Genomic DNA, 19,965 nt, shown 5'->3' with positions numbered 1-19,965 from the left:
CTAACTGCCCCCCCACTCCCTCCCATATCATTTTACTGGCAGTGAAAGCTTGTTAATAGTCTCCCTCTCATGAACCCACATTTTGAAAGGATTTGTGAAGCAAGATTACATGAGGGAGAGAAAAGAGGACCTAACCTGCTCTACACACTTAATCTGGAAGCAAATACACACCAGCTCAGCACTTTATAACAATGCTTTGGCAAAGCAAGCACGTTGGATGAGTGGTTTTAAGTAAACATATCATAAACCGGATTGTCTTACTTGATTTCTCAACAGACAGGGAAACAGGAGATTGTTCTTTCAGAAACCCCAGGAGTGATTTACTCCCAAGCCAGGAGGAAATCAAATCCTTTCCTCAATGAAATGAGGAAAGTTCTGGTTAAAGGGCCATACATGGGGCACCTGGGTGGCTCAGTGGGTTAAAGCCTCTACCTTTGGCTCAGGTCATGGTCTCGGGGTCCTGGGATCGAGCCCCGCATCGGGCTCTCTGCTCGGTGGGGAGATTGCCTCCTCTTCTCTCTACCTACTTGGGATCTCTCTCTGTCAAATAAAGAAATAAAATCATTTTAAAAAATAAAATAAAAGGGGGACCTGGGTGGCTCAGTTGGTTGAGCAACTGCCTTCAGCTCAGGTCACGGTCCTGGAGTCCCGGGATCGAGTCCCGCATCGGGCTCCCAGCTCCATGGGGAGTCTGCTTCTCCCTCTGACCTTCTCGCCTCTCATGTTCTCTCTCACTGTCTCTCTCTCAAAATAAATAAATAAAATCTTTAAAAAAATAAATAAATAAAATAAAATAAAAGACCATATATTCAAAACATGTTGGTCAAATACATGACCTCTAATGAAATCTGTTCCTCTCTCTACACCTTCTCTTTTTCTAAAAAGCAACCAAGCTCTACCCCAGAACACTATTTTGTTCTTGTTTTTTAATCATCTTCCACACTCAACACGGTGGTCGAACTCATGATCCTGAGATCAAGCGTCGCGCGCTCTCCCGACTAAGCCAGCCAGGCATCCCCACAGAATAGTCTCTTAATAGAAATCCTAGGGACACCTAGACTGTCTCAGGGAACCCACGCTCCTCCAATAAACCCCTTCTTTCTCCCCAAGTCATTACAGAGTCACGGTGGACTTTGCTTACGAAGCCAGGAATCTTGGGCACGTGCTGAGAACAGGGGCAAGGACGGACAGCCATCCAGTCTATTTCTAGGTCACTTTGCCTGTGAGTCCATGTAGAAAAGTTTACAGCGTTTGAAAGCAGGCCTGTCCAGACGGTGGGGCTGAGAACTCATGCATGTGTCCTCGCCTTTGCCTCTGCAAAGTGAGTCGAAGACAGCCTGGCAGGCATCATGGTTCCCACTGCACATGTCGGGCCAATGGACGCCCAGCAGTGAGGAGCTGTGGTGTGGACCTCAGACGTCAGCTTGCAACCCGGGCTGTAGCCACAGGCCAGGCCAACACGGGAGATCCTAAATCAGGAAGCCGTGAAAGTCCCCAGTCCGGGCGCCCAGAGAAGGTCCACAGGGTTCCTGCTGACACTCGAACCGCATGGGTTGGGACCGCGTGGGTCCACTTTCACACTAAGTACCAGACAGTATCCTGAATAGGTTTCCTCTTAGATTTTCTGAATGACGCCTTCCTTTCTGGACTTTTCTTGTAATACAGCATTTAACACATGTAACATACGAAACATGTTCAGCAACTGCTGATGTTATTGGGTAGGCTTCCAGGCAAAGGTAGGCTGTTAGTAGTGAAGTCTGGGGGGAGTCAAAAAGCACAGGTGGGAGTTTTGGAGGCGTGGGCGAATGGGTGCCCCAACTCCAGGGCTGCCCAGGGTCAACTGTATTTTAGCCTGGGTTCCAGACTTCAGGTCTGGGGCTGGCCAGCTTCTAAGCGGGGGCTAGAGCGGTATTTTCAGTATTGATTTGCTCCTGCAACAAAGGAACACCGAAAGCAAACCAAATTGCTCAGCAGCAAGTGGTCGGGCAAAGAATCCTTGACAAAGGGGTTTTCAGTGGGACTTTGTGATGCCCATCCAGGGCCTGTAAGGGACCTTGCGGGATCTCGGTGACCAAGGCTCTAAAGACGCTGTGTTCCCCTCTCTCTCAGCCTGGGATCGGAAGCTTTATTCCCCACAATCCTTCTGGGCAGACTCCACCAGAGTCCTTTATTGCTTCCGTGACTTCCCTTTGGAGCCCAGCTGTAGAACATCTGGCTAATTTCTCCGTCCTGGTTTTCCACTGATTTTCACTTTTAAAGAGTTGTTTGCTGTTTGCCTGTGAGACCAGTTTCGCCCCCTGTAGCAGATCTCCGGTGGCCTTAGATAAGCTTGGATCTGTACGTTTAGCTTGTGAGCAGGAAAGGACCTAACTCATGGGAAAGTCTGTTGTAAGCGGGAAGATGCTACACCCAAGTTACCCTTCGTCTGTTCACCTGTGCAGTCACTTCTTGGGTAGAAACTGGAAGAAATCAAACAATAATCCTGTGGCCAACAATCTGGAGGTGGTTTTTCAGAAAACTGAGTGGCTGCATAATCCATGGGGCCCGGCGTAAAAATTAAGAATTTTAGTGAGCAGCGGAACAGGGAATCCAAGCCTGGGGCCCTTGCCCTTCGAAGCCACAAGCCCTATACAACGGCGCAGGTGGCTTGCCCCTGACGCTGGACGTGACTTCGGTATGTCTTCAGAACCACGCAAGCCTTGCCAAATATATCAGTTACCGCATCCGCCTCCAACCGCCAGGAGGTCTAAGAATTTAGATACAAAGGTGGAAGGGTTGGAGGAGAGGGAAGAAGAGCTCTTTAAGATCTACAGAATACAGAGCTTTAAGGAAAAACCCAAGGAAGATGGCTTGGTATAGAAGGAGAATAATTTGTTTTCAGCCATAAGAAGCTGCATTAAAAGAGAGCTGCTCTCCACTCTCAGGCCCTCCCCATTCCCACGGTAGCCTGCGTGACACTGGCCATGTCGTCTCAGGTCACGGGTATGGCTGTACCTCCTGGACTGTAACTTATAAAACCGCACACCACCAGCTCAAGTGGAAACTTCTCCTGGTGCCCTTTTTTTTTTTTTTTTTAAGATTTTATTTATTTATTTGTGAGAGAGAGAGAGAGAGAGAGAACACAAGCAGGCAGAGTGGCAGGCAAAGGCAGAGAGAGAAGCAGGCTCCCCACTGAGCAAGGAGCCCAATGCGGGACTCAATCCCAGGACTCTGGGATCATAACCTGAGCCGAAGGCAGTGGCTTAACCCACTGAGCCACCCAGGCGTCCCACCAGGTGCCATTTTTAAAGATGGTTCTTAGGGGGGGCGCCTGGGTGGCTCAGTGGGTTAAGCTGCTGCCTTCGGCTCTGGTCATGATCCGGCATGGGCCTCCCCTACAGGCAGATGTAGACACCTTCCAAGGCAATGGGTAGGGAGGGCTTTACTTGGTCCCAACTCAACCTTTTCTTTTTTCCTCCTGGTTTCGACTCCTTCTGGGCTAAAAATGAAACCAAGAAAGATCCCCCACCCAGTCGGTTGGTTCATTTCCTCTGCAAGCTGCTCTGGAGCCTTCTTCACCTCTTAAAGGTTAGGAGGGGGCGGAGGAAGGGCTGGTCAGGCTGACCCAGAGTGACCTCCCTCGTCTTGTGACATCAGAGCCCTGTTTACATAGCCGGGGGCCTGGCACCGCAGGAAGGGAGGGCAGAAACCACAGCACATTCCCCACTCTTTTTGCTGCTGGCATCTCAGCTGCTCTGAGACAGGGAAGGACGAAATCTGGGACTCTCCTCTCTCATTTGGCACCATCTGTTTCCTTTCTCCTTCCTTTCCGGAAAACCCTTTTCAGTAAACACAGTGAAATAAAACACCAGAAAATATATACAAGAGCAAATTCATTTTTTCCTGAAATGCTGGCTTTTGGAGACCTTTGGTATCTGCAGGAAAGTCTCCAGTGATGCTTTTTCTTCCACCATTTGGAAGGTACTGGAAAAAAAATGAAGGGACGTGATGCTCCTTTATTTACAACATCGGGGTGAGGTAAGGAGAGTCCGTGATAACTTCTCTGGAAAGGCACTCAAACACCGTATTTCCCAGAGACCTCAAATATACCAGGAACACCATGGAGGTGAGGAGGATAAAGTCAAAAAAGCTGGAATTTCTGTGGGAGACTGCCTGGAGGTTCCCCGGAGTCATGGACATCAACTTACTTCACTTTGTACCCCTCGCCCAAAGCACGGTCCTAGCACACAGTAGCTGCTCCATAAATATTTGTGCATACGTTTTCTGTTCACGGAAAGCATTGTCTACGGTTGACCTAAAGGAGATTCTCTGCGTACAATCTAAGGAAGAATTCGCTGTGTCCTTAAAGTTGCAATGTTATCTTTGGCCGGGGGAAGAAATAACCACCTCGAGACAGTAACGACACCTTGTTTTCCCAACGATGAGAGGCACTTTGCATGCATTAATTTGTTTAATCCTTACAGTCATCATAACAACCCTGTGAGGTAGGCACTGGTCTTATCCCATGGCACAGATAAGACACTAAGCCACAGGGAAGTAAAACAACTTGCCTGGGGCTGTCAGGTTGGGTCAGTTGGTTACGCCTCCGCTCAGGTCAAGATCTCAGGGTCCTGAGATCGAGCCTCAAATCGGGCTTGGAGTTGGCTTCAGATTCTCTCTCTCTCCCTGATCTCCCCAGCCGCTCTCTCTTTCTCAGATAATAAAATCTTAAAAAAATAAAAATAAATGACAATGACTTGCCTGTGAATAGAAACTAGCTGAGAAGGCTTCTTTCTCATTTCCCAGATGGCAGCTGCTGATCCCTCCAGAAGGAAACACAAGGAGGGCAAATTAAAAAAGGGACTTTCAATTTTTTTTTTTTTTACTGCAATCCACAATAAAAAATAAATAAAGTTTACACCAACACCTCTTTATAAAACTAAAGGAAACGTTTGAGGAAACCATAATTATCCAAATTATATTTTTCATCATACTCTAATAGTTTCTTTAAGCTGACCACAATCCACTAATTTGATATCACAATGCATACTATTTAAGAACTCAAGACATGGTGCACCTGGATGGCTCAGTTGTTAAGTGTCTGCCTCAAGTTCAAGTCATGATCCCAGCGTCCTGGGATCAAGACCTGCATCAGGCTCCCTGCTGAGGGGGAAGCCTGCGTCTCCCTCTTCTGCTTCCCCTGTCTCTTGTTGTACCTCTCTCTGTCAAATAAACAAATAAAATCTTTTAAAAAAATAAAATAAAAACCAGGCACAGATAGATCATAATTTTTTTTTAAAGATTTTATTTATTTATTTGACAGAGAGATACAGCAGATACAAGTAGGCAAAGAAGCAGGGAGAGGGAGAAGCAGGCTTTCTGCTGAGCCAAGAGCCCAATGCGGGGGCTCAATCCCAGGACCCTGGGATCATGACCTGAGCCAAAGGCAGATGCTTAACTGACTGAGCCACCCAGGCACCCCGATAAATTTTTTTTTAAGCTGTATTCGGTAAGAGCCCAGCCCTAGGCCCAGCTTGGCTCTCTGAGCTCACTGTGTTTAAAGGATTCCCTCTGAATGTTCCCTTCTGGAGCAATTCAACTGCAATGTGTGTGGTAAGCCCAAAGCCCCCTTTAGGTCTCTCAGACCCTGGGCTTCTGGAAATCCTCCTCTGCCTGTCTTCTGGGTCACTTCTGGGTCACAATCCAGATTGCCATCTTAGATGGGGCCCCATCAGATTTATCTCCAGCCATATCTGTACATCTGGTCCATGAGAAGTACACACCACTGCTCCCTTCCCTCACCCCCTCTCTTGAGAGTGCAAGAACCATGTTCTCTCTCTGCTCTGTTGTCGACAGCCGATCTAGCCACAGATTCTCATACAATCCTTACATCCTACCTCCCGACCTAGGAAACACAAGCTCTCTGCTTGATGCAACTGAAAGGGGTCCAACAGAGTATACTGAGATCATCTCTAAATGAGCCTATCCCCCCCTTCCTAACTCCACTCCCCTATAGGGGGGAGGGTGACCGACAGGACGGGCTTCTCTAATTTTCTCAGCACGACCTGGATTTTCTAGGACCTAGAATTGGAAAACGGGGGAGTTGTTTTTAAATTTTTAAATTTTATTTATTTTTAAATTTTACCCTCGATGGCCTCTTCCAAAAGTATAAAGGAAAGTTCCATACTCACATGACCTCACAGATGGGTGGGCTCCAGGTAAGTGGAGGGAATGGAAAGAGAATGAGCAAAGGCTTGGAGTCTGGAAGAGACAGAACTCGGGAATTTCTAGGGAACATGAGCTGCCTGGGGAGTGTCCATTTTGACAGAACTCTGTGGGGAACAAGAGACAGAGGTCAGTGAAATAGCCAGAGGTAGCCTGAGCCGCTTGCCGGGGAGGTGCTGAAGGCTAAGGTCCGGATACTCTACCCTAACATGAGTCAACCCTCCTGGTGTGGTCTGGGACCAGGACCCCTGGCACAACCCTTTTCCTCCAGACTCAGAGACCTCCCTCCTATCCACAATGTGCCAGTTGGGTTAATGCTTATGTGTTTGTCAACTTTCTGCCTTTTTGCTGTCTCGATTAAAAGTCTGATCTTAATTTTGCTAACTCTATTCTGTGCCTGGAACAGTCTAGCTTGGCAAAGCAAGAGCCAAGCAAAAGATGAGCTGCCATGTTGAGCCAAAGCCGCTTGGCCGGTGGACCGGGGGATCGTTCCTGCCCACCACACACAGTTCCCAGGGTCCCACGTACACAACTCCCATAGGGCTAAGCCCTAAGCGAAGACGGTTTCCCTCTTGAAATGGGTTGGACTCCAACAACTCTGAAACTTTCTTCCTACACAGCTTGAGTTGGACTGAGTTGATGTTTTCATTTCTTTATTTGAAGTATGGCAACAATATCTAACTAAGACGGCTCAGACTTATTGCGAAGAATGTTGAAATGATGTAAGGAAAAGCACACTGAACTCCTGTTGCTACAACAGTTCAAATTCACCTCTGGTCAGTAGAGGGAATGTAACCACTCGTATTTTGACTATGGTGAAATACAGGGTCCTTACTCCTATTCTGAATGCTCGATGTGTACCCAGTTATCGATGTTTGACTTTTATTTTTTTTTAAATTTTTAAAAAATCTATTTATTTGACACAGAGAGAGAGATCACAAGTAGGCAGAGAGGCAGGCAGAGAGAGGGGGAAGCAGGCTCCCTGCTGAGCAGAGAGCCCGATGCGGGACTCGATCACAGGACCCTGGAATCATGACCTGAGCCGAAGGCAGAGGCTTTAACCCACTGAGCCACCCAGGTGCCCCTCGATGTTTGACTTTTAAAACCATGCTCTTAAGAAAACCCAAGATATCCTCAGTGTAGTGAAACTATGGCAGAAACAGGTATTTCTTTATTATCCATCCTTTTGCAAGACTGGAAAAAGGAATGAAGAAACTTTCATCAAGGGCAGGGAATCCAAGATAACACTTCCTTCCATCTTCTAAAACTTGGGAAGAAGTACTTGAACGAGTTCTGTAAGGAACGGTAGAGAACAGGTCTAGCTCGCCGGGCTCCGGGCCAGGGAATGTGCTAGTTTTGAAATATGGTGGAAATCTCAGGATAGTAGTATTAAGTTTTGTTGGGTTTGGGAGAGAGTTGAAAACAAAACAAAAAATTTCATTTGACAGAAGTTCTGTACTGGTTGGAGAACCTTTAATAAACTTGAAATTCCAGCAAATCTGCCAGCCAAACAACGTCTCAGGCAGCCGGAGAAAATGTTTTTTGAGTTCTCGGAAGCCTAAAGGGACCCTGAGATGAACTTGGACTTCCCACAAGTGGCTCTGTTAGCAGCAGGTATTTGTTTACAGGGATCCAAGCAGAACCCACACCAGGGAATCTTCTCAGTGCCCCACAGGGAGTGTGACTCTTCTAGGACTTCTATCCACCAGCTTCCAGAAGAGTGCTTACTGGCGCCATCCGGTATGTGCACAAAATGAAATTGTTGACATTGTAAAAGAGAAAGTGGGCCTTGACGGAGGAGGCGCAAGTGAGCTGATCCATCCAAGCAGAAGTTGAAGCATTTCTTAGCCATGGAGGCCTTCCATCGAATGTAAACCACAGAGGTAGAAGTTCAAAGTACTACCTTCAAGTGAGGAGGGCGGAGATCCCCTTGCTGGCCCAGCCCCTGGAAGCTCTAGGGCTCTTCCAAGAACACTCTGAAAATCGGGGTTCCTAAGAGTATCACTAGTGAGACAAACACTAGCCCCAGGCTTCCTGCAAATCAAGATAAAAGTGGAAACACTACAGATTATGTATTTTTTTCCTTTATATAAAAGAAATAAAAGGTTCTAGGAGCACGGGAGTGGTGCAGTCAGTTAAGCATCCAGCCCTTGGTTTTGGCTCAGGTCATGATTTTGGGGTCGTGGGGTCGTGGAACTGAGCCCCACATCAGGCTCACTGTGCTCAGTGCGGGATCTGCTTGAGCTTCTTCCTCTCTCTGCCCCTGCTAACACGCGCATGCGTGTAGTGCTTTTTCTCTAAAATCTTTAAAAAAAAAAAAAAAAGTGTTTATCAGTCTCTCTGGAACATGATAATCTGGGGATGGGTGCAGGAGAGGATGAACAGCAGGTACTCAGATCGTTTCCTTCCAAGTTAGATAATGCAAGTGGAGACTTGTCTTTTTTTTTCTTACCATCCATTAACCCTCGTTATGTTTAGAGAATTCACTTCCCACTGCATCAGCCTTGATGGAAAAAGTGCCTCTCTCTGCAGGAGTTTAAATAGGTACACAGTTTTCCAGCCTACCCTTTGACCGAAGCTCGGCCAATCAGATGATAGTCCCAGAAAGATTGGGGCGCCCGGCTGGCTGGAGTGGCTCACACTCCATCTTGGGTGTCAGGGTCGTGAGTCTGAGCCCCATGCTGGGTGTAGAGATTACTTAACTGAGCCACCCAGGTGCAGAGGCTCCTTAAATAAAAACTTCAAAAAAAGAAATTATTAAATCACAGAAAGATGAGTCTTGGGCCAACAGGGCCCGCTACGTGACCGAGGCTCCGCTGGTGCTTGCTGGGAAGCTGGGGCACACTCGCCCCGTGGCAGTGGCACTGTCCTCGAGGAACCAGCTCTCATGTGATTTTGACCCCGGTTCTGCTCCATCTTTACTCAGCTCCATCTTTACCCAGCGTCCAGCTTTCCTGTCCACCCTGAGTAACCCATCAGTCTTCTAAGTAACTTCACCTCCTGCTTAAATCAGCCAGGTTCCTTTTTGTTACTTGCAACCAGTTAGATTCCTAAACAAAACGGTTAACATAGAAGGCTGGGTCTGCTATGGGAAACACAGAAGATCCTACAGTGCAGTTATATAATACTTGGATTTAACTTAAGAGAATTCAACTATAAGACTCACTGGCCAAGAGCATGAGAGAGAATAGCAAGATGCCTTTTATTTATTTAGTTATCCTTGCCTGCTCGAAATCAACCAAGGCTTCTACTGTCCCAGGAGGCGGCCCTGGCCAAGATGCAAAGTAACATAAAAGAATTAAATTTTAGGTTTGAGCTTCAAAAAAACCCAGGCTTTAGCAATTTAAAGCTAAGAAGTGTTCATGGGTAGTTTTGACTTTTCTACCTGCCTATTGGCCACGCTTGCTGACCACCTAAGTGTTTCCTAAGATGAGGCTCTCCCACAGACAGCAATAGTGAGTGCTTAAGACTCCATACAGGGACTGGCACGCACCCCTTCCCCACACCCTCCGGCAGCTCTGCTCTCCCCCTGTCCTGGGTGACCCATGGAACTGGTACTGGTTTTCAGCGCTGATCTTAGGAAACGGGTCAAGACTAATCTGGAGGATGGCAGTTTGACAACTCAAATCTAGTTCCAAAGCAAAAAATTACAAGTATTTTATAGGTGATGCTTTTGTACCTTATTCACTCCCAACCCAATGGCTCACGTCTGTTTCGATTAGAGGAGAGCGAGCGGGAGACAGAGGAGGGGGGAGGAGAAACAGGGGAAGGGAGAGAACAGGGAACGAGGAGGCCATCTATTTTAAGCTTCACACCAGGGTTCCTCTGTCTGTTCAGGCTTCTGTAACAAAATACCCCAAGACTGAGTGACTTTTAGAGGACAGAAACTTATTTCTCACAGTTCTGGAGACTGGAAGTCTGAGCCAACATGGTTACGTTCTGGTGAGATGCTTCCTGGGTCGCAGACTGCTGACTTCTCCTTGCGTCCTCGTCCTCACGTGGCAGAAAGAACGAAAAGTTCTCTGGAGTAACTTTTTCTAAGGGCAAGTCCATTCATAACAGCTCTACCCCCAGCAAAGGTCCCACCTGCTCACACACTGGGTGCTAAGACTTCAACATATGAATTTGGGGAGGCGGGCACAAAAAATTAACTTCCCATCCAGTGCTGGCATCTTGTAATCCTCTACACCTTCAACTAACAGAGTAAACACATAAATTCACCTGGACACTCCAGATTTGAAGACATGAATAACCACTTTAAATCCATGCCTATCCTCCCCAGGTTTTATTTGGGGGAGGGGTGATATTTATTATCCTGACATTGATTTTACCTCTGTGTATCCATATATCAACTTACCAAGTCATAAAATTCAAATATGTGCAATTTGTTGTCAATCATACCCTAATAAAGCTATAATGAATTTACTTAAATTAATATATGGTGTTACATTAGTTTCAGGTGTACATTATACTGACTGATTCAACAATTCTGTACATTAAGTGCAGTCACCATCTGTAATCATACCTTATTAAGTATATTTCCCTGTGCTATACTTTCCATCTCTGTGACTTATCCTAGAACTGAAAGCTTGTACCTCTTAATCCCCTTTGTCATCCCGCACCTAACTTCCGTCTACCCAATTATAATTGACCCTTATTTTACCAGTTTTTAACACTCATTTTTTTACACATATTAAAGCCATTTCAAATTCTATCTGATAATCCTTCTACCTGTCACGGTAGAGCTGGTCCTAGAATTCGTTTCTGCTCTTGCTTCTGATGGCATCTCTTCACGGGGCACATTTATTTCCCAGCTCGGTGTCTGACGGTCAGACTGGATCTCCTCTGTCAGCCTCACATCCATTTCGCAAGTCAGGGGAGTGGGACAGGGGGATGGGGAGACAGGAAAAGGCTGGCACTTTTACCAGGAAAGCAAAACGGTCCTCCTAAATTCTAAGCAATCTTCCGGCTTACGTCTCCCTGATCCCAGCTTACAACAGCAGCCACGGCTGCAAACGCGTGAGCCCCCACGGTCCACAGCACTGGAGAGCAGCCCTGGAAGAACACGTGTGTGTCCCCGCATACACGAGACACAAGCGGGAGTTCTGAGGGACTCTAGTCACCAAGACAGCAGAATCCTGTTATGGAGCAGGAGTTATGGAAGGGAACTCAGACTTCTATTCCTCCGGCTCTTAGGATTAAAAATATAATGGGGACCCTCGCCCTCAGAAAGTAGGCTTTTGAGAACTGACACCCTATGAACAGATCGCTCTCTGGGGCGCGTGGGAGGCTCCGGTGGGTTAAGCGTCTGACCCTTGATCTCGGCTCAGGTCGTGATCTCAGGGCTGTGGGATCCAGCCCCGTGTCTGGTTCTGGACTCAGCGTGGAGTATGCTTGAGATTTTCTCTTTCTGCCCCTCTCCCAGCTTGTGCTCTCTAAATAAATAAATAAAATCTTAAAAGAAAAAAAAAAAAAAAGAAGAACAGAATGCTCTCCCAATAAACCTGTGCTGCAGGCATCAATAGGAGCTTGTTGAGGCAAAGCCCCTGGTTCTAGAACTACTATGCAGGCAGATTCCCCCTCCAGCGGCCCCCGGCATCTCGCCAGTCAGGCCCTCAAACACACCGGCAAGGGACCACCAGGCGGCCAATGAGGAACCTACACACAGACAAACTGACACGGGGGAAGAAACATCACTTAGATAAGGTTTATTTCAAGGCCCGAAATCAGATTAATCAAAAATGGTACTACTGCCATTTCTTATAATACATACTTAATATAAAACTTTAAGAAGTGTAGACACTATTGGCTCTTACACCTCACAATATATGATTTTCAAATTGTAAGGTGACAATATCAAACTTCACACATTTAATGAGGACATAATTAGCAGCGGGCTATTCAAACACAAACCTGTTTTTACACTTTCCATGTCTGTTTTTATCTTTGCTTTCTAAAGCCACTAATAACTGTGGCTTCTTTCAAGTATAGCATCTCTAACGTTAAATTATATTTTCTCAATCTTTTTATAAAAGAAAGTCACATACGACCTTGTTTGCCGTAAATTCATAAACCAAAAAGCAAAACACAATCCAGCTAAAGATATCCACGCTTCCCCTTTCTCTGGATGTTTTAGGTGTTTTTCCAAATACTTACATTTTTCTTAAAATCTGTTCTCTATGCAGATCAGGGAAAATGATTTATAACAAGTTACTTTTAAAATTACCTTCTTCATACTTCTGCTCTCCTTCCCCACTCCAAATCTGGTGCTTAAGTGAACAATAATGCCATGTACTGTTTCAGAGGCCAAAACAATCTGTAATCTTAATCTCCTAAATACCCAGTTTCAACTTTCTGCCAAATCAGAGTCTCAAGTAGCCGAAAATTATTTGTTAGGAGGAAGAAAAAATGCACAGTATAGGATTATGTAACTAAAACTTAATTATTTATGCCTTTCCCCCAAGCTACAAGCACTGTTTAGGATTGAATTGCATTGTGCGTACACAGATCCAACAGTTTACATTTGCTCAGGAATATGTAATTACATTAAAAATAAATAACTTTCATAATTTAATTGGCTCTTAAATGGTTTCCCCAGGGGGAAAAACAAATGTTTTGTATTCTTTAAGAAACTGGTATATACAAATGAACGGCTGTGTGCTCAGTTAAACTTGAGGAAACCTAATGAAGTTTTGGTGATATTTTTCCCAAAATGCAATACAGGTATGCACTTAATCACTTTATATAGTGAAGGGATGGAATGGTAGATATAGATGCAATCTTTTGTCTAAATGAACAGTTAGTTGTAGGGCATTCTAAATGGGATAGGAAAAAAAAAGACATGGATAATTTTCCAAGGAAAAAGAACCAAAGTCAAGAAAAATATTGAACATCTGCTCTTAAAACGGAGAAGTGTCATACAACACAAAAATGAGAGCTAGAGATTAGAAAAACACTCATTTTACCGCTTCAGGAGGTAAACAAACAAATGATAAGGAGAGGGAATCTAGACCAATTAGAACTGAGGCAGCTGTAAAACAAAATGAACACAGAGCAGTGATCTGACCTCATAAAGGAAATGACTAACCACAATGAAACTTCACACAAGAGAAAAAAAAAAATTCACATGTCTACATGTTTGCAACAATATATTAATGCACAAAATATCAAAAATATAAAGTCTGGATTTTTCCCCTTCAGTTTATAATCAACTCTCACACCTCTGTTGAATACATTTACTTTGCTAAGCCTGCCCTACTGAGCAGCACACACTACACAAGTATATATGTACTAGTGGGCACCATGAGAATTACTAGTTCTCAAATCTCATGACTTGCCTTTTTACCCATACTTATATACATTTTCATTTCCATTTTAAGACACTTAAGACCTTTCTAGTGGTACATTTTAATCAACATATTACATCAAAAAGAATCCTGATCTTTAAAATGAATCACTTTAGTACTATAGCATGATGGGTTTGATTTGAATGGTTGAAACATAACATGGTAAAGACACTGTACTGTTTAAACTAATTCACAGCTGTAAGAAAATGTCTGATTTTCAAAATATAATGACGGAGAAGTTGTAAGCAGTAAAATATTAGAAAACAGTAAATGAATAAATAAGAATAAGGTGATTTTTTATCAGTGGCCATTCATTATTTTGCCTTTAGGAACCTGGAAGAAATTGTCTTCTTTGAATTTCAAATGTTCTGGTAAATCTAGTCGCTTCTTAGCTTCCTCAATATCAGCTTGAATTGCTGAAATAAGGGACTCTGCAGAGAGAACAGAACAGGGAAACAATGAAAAACTGCTGCTACACTCTTACTACCCCTTGCTCGGACTCCTAAGAACCCGCAGGCTGGCAGTGTCTTTAGCACAGAGCAGCTACACGTAAATGTTTGTTTCATCCCTTCTTCCAGACGTAAGTAAAAGTCAATGGTCTACAAAAGACGTACCTGATCTTCTTGCAATTTCTTAGAGAAGGGCATTAGCACGAAGCTATGTCACAAATACCAAATGGAACAAATACTCGTGATCAAGCCTCTTCGGTATCCACATTTACCAAATTCTACAGTAGAACTGAAACAGCCACACTATACTAACATACTTGATACCACTTGCTTCAAGTACTGATTTAGTTTCTTACACGTCAAGCACTGCAAAGCAACGATTACTCCTCTCAGCATTCATTCTCACTTATTCCTTAAAATATGAGAAGGGAAAAGATTTCACTAACTTCACACTGTTGGGAGAGAAGCAGCCAGTCTGGTGGGTTTGAATCTAGGCCCCACCACATACTGATGTGACCCTACGCAAATTACTTAACCCCTCTCTGCCAATTTCCTCAACTGTGAAGGGGGCAAAAGAATTCCTCATATGTTTTGGTGGAAGTGAAACATGTAAGGCACAGAGTAAATGCTCGAATGTTCTCTCTCCTGCCATGCTGTTACTGGGAGAAGCAGCAGAAATAGCTCCAGTAATACTTCAGAAGACCTAAGCACAACTTACCTAAAGAATCAAAGTTCTTTTCCGGTCTGAGGTAGCCAACAATGGCCACATTGAGGATCTCCCCATAAAAGTCCTCTTTGAAGGTATGCATGATATGAGTTTCCTAGAGTTAAGTAATGTGAAAAAGATTACCATGAAATTACAGAGTTTCTGAAATTTGAAATATATCTCCACATTTATGGTGGGCATAACTTAAATGTAACAATCAACCCTTAATAAATTTTTATTTTTATTTTATTTTTTTAGTGCAAAAAGGTGATTTTATTAAAGCATGGGGACAGGACTCCTGGGCAGAAAGAGCTGCTGCAACCCTTAATAAATTTTTAAAGACAGGTTAAAATCTAAGTGCAGCTTTTTCCCAAATTCTTCCATCAGTTCTGTTCCTGACCCTGACCTTACATATAAACATTGTAACTAAGTAAGGCAGATGTTATACCATAAATCTGGTATGATTTGCTGTTTGTATACTAAAAAAAAACAAAAAAACAAATAAAAAAAGAAGGTTGTGGGGGGCACCTGGATGGCTGAGTTGGTTAAGCATCTGCCTTCAGCTCAGGTCATGATCTTGGGCTCCTGGGATGGAGCCTCATGTTGGGCTCTCTGCTCAGCATGGAGTCTGCTTCTTCCTTTCAATCTCCCTCTGTGCTCCTTCTCTCTCAAATCATATCTTTAAAAAAAAACACAAACTAACATGCAGGGGTGCCTAGTTGGCTCAGTCGGTGGAGCACACAACTTGATTTCAGGGTTTGAGTTTGAGCCCCACATTGGGTGCACCCACACTGGGTGCAGAGATTGCTTTTATTTTTAAATAAAATCCTTAAAAAAACTAACATGCAAAGTGATTAAGTCTTATCAAGGCAAAAAAACCCATAAAAAGCAAAAACAAACACCCATGTCAAGACACTGCCATGTAAGGAGCAAAGTGTTAAGAGATGTTACTATTAAAAGAATCATTTCTCTCTCTGTCAAATAAATAAATAAAGTCTTTAAAAAAAAAAAGAATCATTTCTAAGGTTAATCAGGATCCATATGTCTGTGACACACACCATGTTACGGAAACGTCTGAGGGTTAGGCAGAGCTGAAGACGGACATGCAGGCAGAAGAGCCAACGTAGGATCCTGATCAAGGAACGATGTTGACAAATGGGTACAGGACAGGCGGAAACAAAACGGTGGAGGAGGTAGATGATAATCTATAATCCGAATTCTAGAGACTGAACTAGGGTGGATGCAGAGAACTTTAAACCATCTAGAAACGTGAAACTTAAGAGACAGAGGCGTATTTTGTGCAGGACTTTAGAAAATCTAATACATGAAGTGATACTTAAAACAGAAACATCAACACTGATCTTATAAAACATCACCGAGAAAAATGGTAAAGATGTCTACTCTTCCTAAATTCATCTATATATTTCATGCCACTCCTGTCAAAATCCTAGTTTTTTTGCTTTTTTAATGATGGAAAGTATCACGTGATTCCAAAATTTGTAAGGAAATGTGGAAGGTTGAAATTATCCCTCCAAAATCTTGAAAACAGAAGTAGAGGACTTACACAGTCAGATAGCAAGACCTATTATAAAAGCTATGGAAATAAAGACAGTGTGGTAATGACCCAAAGACAGACTAGGAAACCAAGTCTGTATGAGCACATTTTAGACTCACACATATCAAGTCACAGGGTTTATGATCAAGGTGACAGTGCAGCACGGTCATGATAAAAATGGTATTTCAGTAAGTGGGCAGACTCAATATCCATATGGGAAAAAATTAATTTTGACCCTTACTTTGCCCCATACTCAAAAACCAATTTGATGAGAAAAGTTTAAGACAAGTTTTTAGAAGAAAACAAAGAAGAGTATCGTAATGACCTAGAGTAGGCAAGGTTTCCTTAAATGGGCTATTAAAAGGCACTAATCATTAAGAGAAATGATGAATTAGATTATATTAGCATTAAGAACCTCTGTTCTTCGAAGACACCACACCATTACAACAAAAAAAAAACCAATAGAGAAGGCAACAATATTTGCAATACATATGACAACAAAGCAATCAGATCTCGGACATACTAAGAACTTTTTAAGTTAATTAAAAGAACCAATCCATTTTTTTTTAAAGGGGAAAAAACTGAAACAGGCACATCATAGATGTCCAATATTGGCAACCAAAGAAAAAAATAAAACCTGAAAAGTATGAACATCCTACCAACAGAAAACTGAGTTTCTTCTAATTCTGGCAGGACTTGGGCTTCCTACAGTCATAGTCCTGTTACCTGAAATTTGTCATAGAATAGCTTTCCCTCTCCTTTCATTTCCTCCCCATCTATAGAAAATGATTTTGTATTCTCTCAGTAGTTCTTTTCCTTATCTATTCCAAATAATTCCCACATCCTTAATACTCAAAAACAAGAGATACTGAACACAATGTTAAGCAATTCTGGGCTATTTCTACAGTTTGTACCAGAACTTAGCCCTATGGTTTTCCAACTGTGACACGCTTCTGCAAACTCTTCAAGGGCTAAATTTAGATCTACTCTGTTTTTCCACACACTTAACCTGATCAAGATCCAGCCCTATCTAGCATATTAAGCTCTTAAGTGGCATGGGTACTGCGAAAAGAACAGAAGGGTACACCTTCCAAGTAGTTTAAGAGGGGGAAAAAAAAAAAGCATCACCTTGCAATTTTATTAGACAGCACCATCTATGGAGTAAGCAGTTCTATCTCAGCAGCGTGAGCAAGTAATTAAAGGGTGAAGGAACTATATTAACTGTAGCAAGCGCAACTTTATCTTTCAAACATGCTCTTAAGTAATTCGTTTGTTTTTTTAAGGGGGAATGTAGGAGAGGGAAATAGAGAATCTGAAGCAGACTCCATGCCCAGCACAGAGCTGACAAGGGACTCCATCTCACCATGTTGTCATCATGACCTGAGCCGAAATCAAGAGTTGGATGTTCAACCCACTGAGCTACCAGGTGCCCCAAGTAATTCACTTTTGTCTCCAGTGGAGATAAACACATGGACAGCTATGAAAATTAATATTGCAATTATGGCTTGAAACTCCACTTTTTATTTTCTATGTGATTTAAAAAATAAATGCATAAAAATATTAGTTTTTATTGAGCACACAATGTATAAGGATATAATTTGTGAGTTTTTATGTACTATTAAACTGTCATAAATCCAAAATAGATTTTGTAACTGTAGAAAGTCACATGCACTCCTCGCGGTAACCACAAACACACACACACCAATTCTATAGAAAAGACACAAAAGGAAATAAAGGAATCAAAATGTGTCACTACAAAAAAAAATTAAACAAAAGGCAGTAATGGAAGAAATAACAGACAAAAAAGCTATAAGGCCTATAGAAAACAGCAAAATGGTAGAAGTCCCTCCTCACCAGTCATTAGCTTAAATGTAAATGGACTGAACTTTCCGATGAAAAGGCAGAGATTAACAGAATGATCAGAAAGCACAATCCAATTATACTCGCCCTTTGACAAGGGACTCACTTTATTTTGTAGGAGATTCACTCTGAAAGTGAAAGGATGAAGAGTTAATCCAAACAGTAACTCAACACTTCACTGGAAAATCCTTCAAGAAAACTGCCAAAAATTCTAGTAATTTGGACTATGTTGAGTACCACTGATGATTTCTATGTGCATCTAAAACTGAGTATTACGTTAAATTACTACCCCGTTTTCAGAGACAGTCCTAAATATAATTCTTACCATAGACTTTTTTGTATTCTTGTAGTATGGGTTCCATCCTATGCTCACCACCATCTTATGAACGTCTCCACTTCCAACACTGGCCCAGCCATAATAAATGCCAGTGGATACATCGGCTGGAAGATTATCAACTACTTGTTCCGGAAAATTAGCTAAATAACAGAAATAAATGTTCTGAGTGTTAACAGTTTCATAGCAAATATTTATAAAAATCGCACGAAGGCTAGCCTACATCATTCCGCTCATAAGTTTCCTGGAATCCTGCCTATGACTACGAATCCCACCATTCTATAGTCTGGCATGGGCTTCTTTTCTTCTCTTCAGGTGGCAAGGTTAAGAACAATTAAATGTATACAACTCTCCAAAAAACAAAAACACCGACACACACACTCTTGAAGTAGATGAAAACAGGTGCATGAACAGCTGTGTGTTGTGTTTATTCCCCCCCGCCCCTACCCAGACCTGGTCTTTCTTAAGGAGGTTCAGAAGCTCTTCAAACGATTCTTATTTTCAAAATAAACACGGCTAGGTCCCAAACTCAAAGACAGGGACAACTCTGGTATGTATTTTTAAGAATGAATTATTCACACAGTCAGGTCCTGACTACTGAAAACCGATGTAGACAGACCAAAAAAAGATACCTGATTCTCATCCAATTGCTAACCAGACATACAAAGAGAACAAAAAAATTGGAAATTTAACCAATCTGGTTCACATTACGTTTCCTAATGGGGATGACGCGTGCCATGCCTGGCAGCTCTAGCTTGGTTGTATAAAGAGGCGGGAAAGGGGGATCCCGAAACTCAGCTCGGCTTTCTGCCCTCACGCCCCCCCCCCCCGCAGCCGGATCCCCGGTAACCCCCAGCCACGGGTAAGGTCGGCTTCCTCAATCTGACCAAAGGTCCTCCGGCTCAACGAAGCAAGAACCGAGCGAAGGGAAGGGCGTCACCTCTGCCGGCAGCCCCAAGTCCCGCGACGTCCCACTGGACCCAAGCCCGTGAGCCGGGGCGGGGAGAGGGGCCCCCGCGACCTCCGGCGCTCACCTGTGGGGATGCCCAGCTGCTTGGAGCCGCGGCCGAAGCCCCGCACCACCTGGCCGCGGCAGAAATACGGCAGGTGCCTCATGACTCCGTCCGCTTGGGGCTCGGGCTGCGACCCGGTCTGCAGGTCCGGCGAAGCCGCCGTCGAAGCGGTGCCCGGAAACCCCGGACCGGACGGGGAACACGAGCAGGAGCTGGGCTGATGCCCGAATTCCCCTGCGGGCGGCCCGGAGAGCAGGCACTCAACCGGCCAGCAGGCGCCCGACGACACGCCGCAGGGAGTCCCTCACCGCACTGAACCCACACAGAACGCCAAGCGACTAAAACCCTGCGTCTGCCCCGGAACCCGGCGACGGCAAATATAAATGCGGACGTGGGTGGGAGCGCCGTGGGTCAGCGTGGAAGGGCTTGAGCCCGCCCAGCGCCGCAGGCCTGCGCACACTTCCTCTGCCAGATACCTCGGAGCCCGCTCGGCTTCCG

At 44.0% G+C, this 19,965-nt stretch overlaps 1 protein-coding gene across 1 annotated transcript; it reads right to left on the bottom strand.

Moving 5' to 3' along the window:
• Positions 1-11,897: 11,897 nt before the first annotated feature.
• Positions 11,898-19,764, bottom strand: RFK (riboflavin kinase). Its single transcript, XM_044265867.1, has 4 exons — positions 19,489-19,764; positions 18,446-18,597; positions 14,718-14,820; positions 11,898-13,981 (listed from the first exon to the last, which is right to left on the bottom strand). Exons 1-4 carry the CDS (start codon positions 19,568-19,570, stop codon positions 13,851-13,853), a joined length of 468 nt encoding a protein of 155 aa, XP_044121802.1. The 5' UTR covers positions 19,571-19,764; the 3' UTR covers positions 11,898-13,850.
• Positions 19,765-19,965: the final 201 nt, after the last annotated feature.

The sequence above is a fragment of the Neovison vison genome, chromosome 9, assembly GCF_020171115.1.
Source record: "Neovison vison isolate M4711 chromosome 9, ASM_NN_V1, whole genome shotgun sequence".
In the NCBI taxonomy this organism is placed as follows: domain Eukaryota; kingdom Metazoa; phylum Chordata; class Mammalia; order Carnivora; family Mustelidae; genus Neogale; species Neogale vison.
The sequence above is the reverse complement of the archived record's forward strand: the minus strand, read 5'-3'. Positions and strand labels throughout refer to the sequence as shown.

Bases quoted from the DNA above. Each gene is read 5' to 3' on its own strand.
- RFK (XM_044265867.1), bottom strand. From the start codon at position 19,570: ATGAGGCACCTGCCGTATTTCTGCCGCGGCCAGGTGGTGCGGGGCTTC. The intron at 14,821-18,445 runs GTAAGAATTATA...ACTTAACTCTAG, and splicing joins AGAATACAAAAAAGTCTATG to GAAACTCATATCATGCATAC. The intron at 13,982-14,717 runs GTAAGTTGTGCT...TTCTCTCTGCAG, and splicing joins AAAGAACTTTGATTCTTTAG to AGTCCCTTATTTCAGCAATT.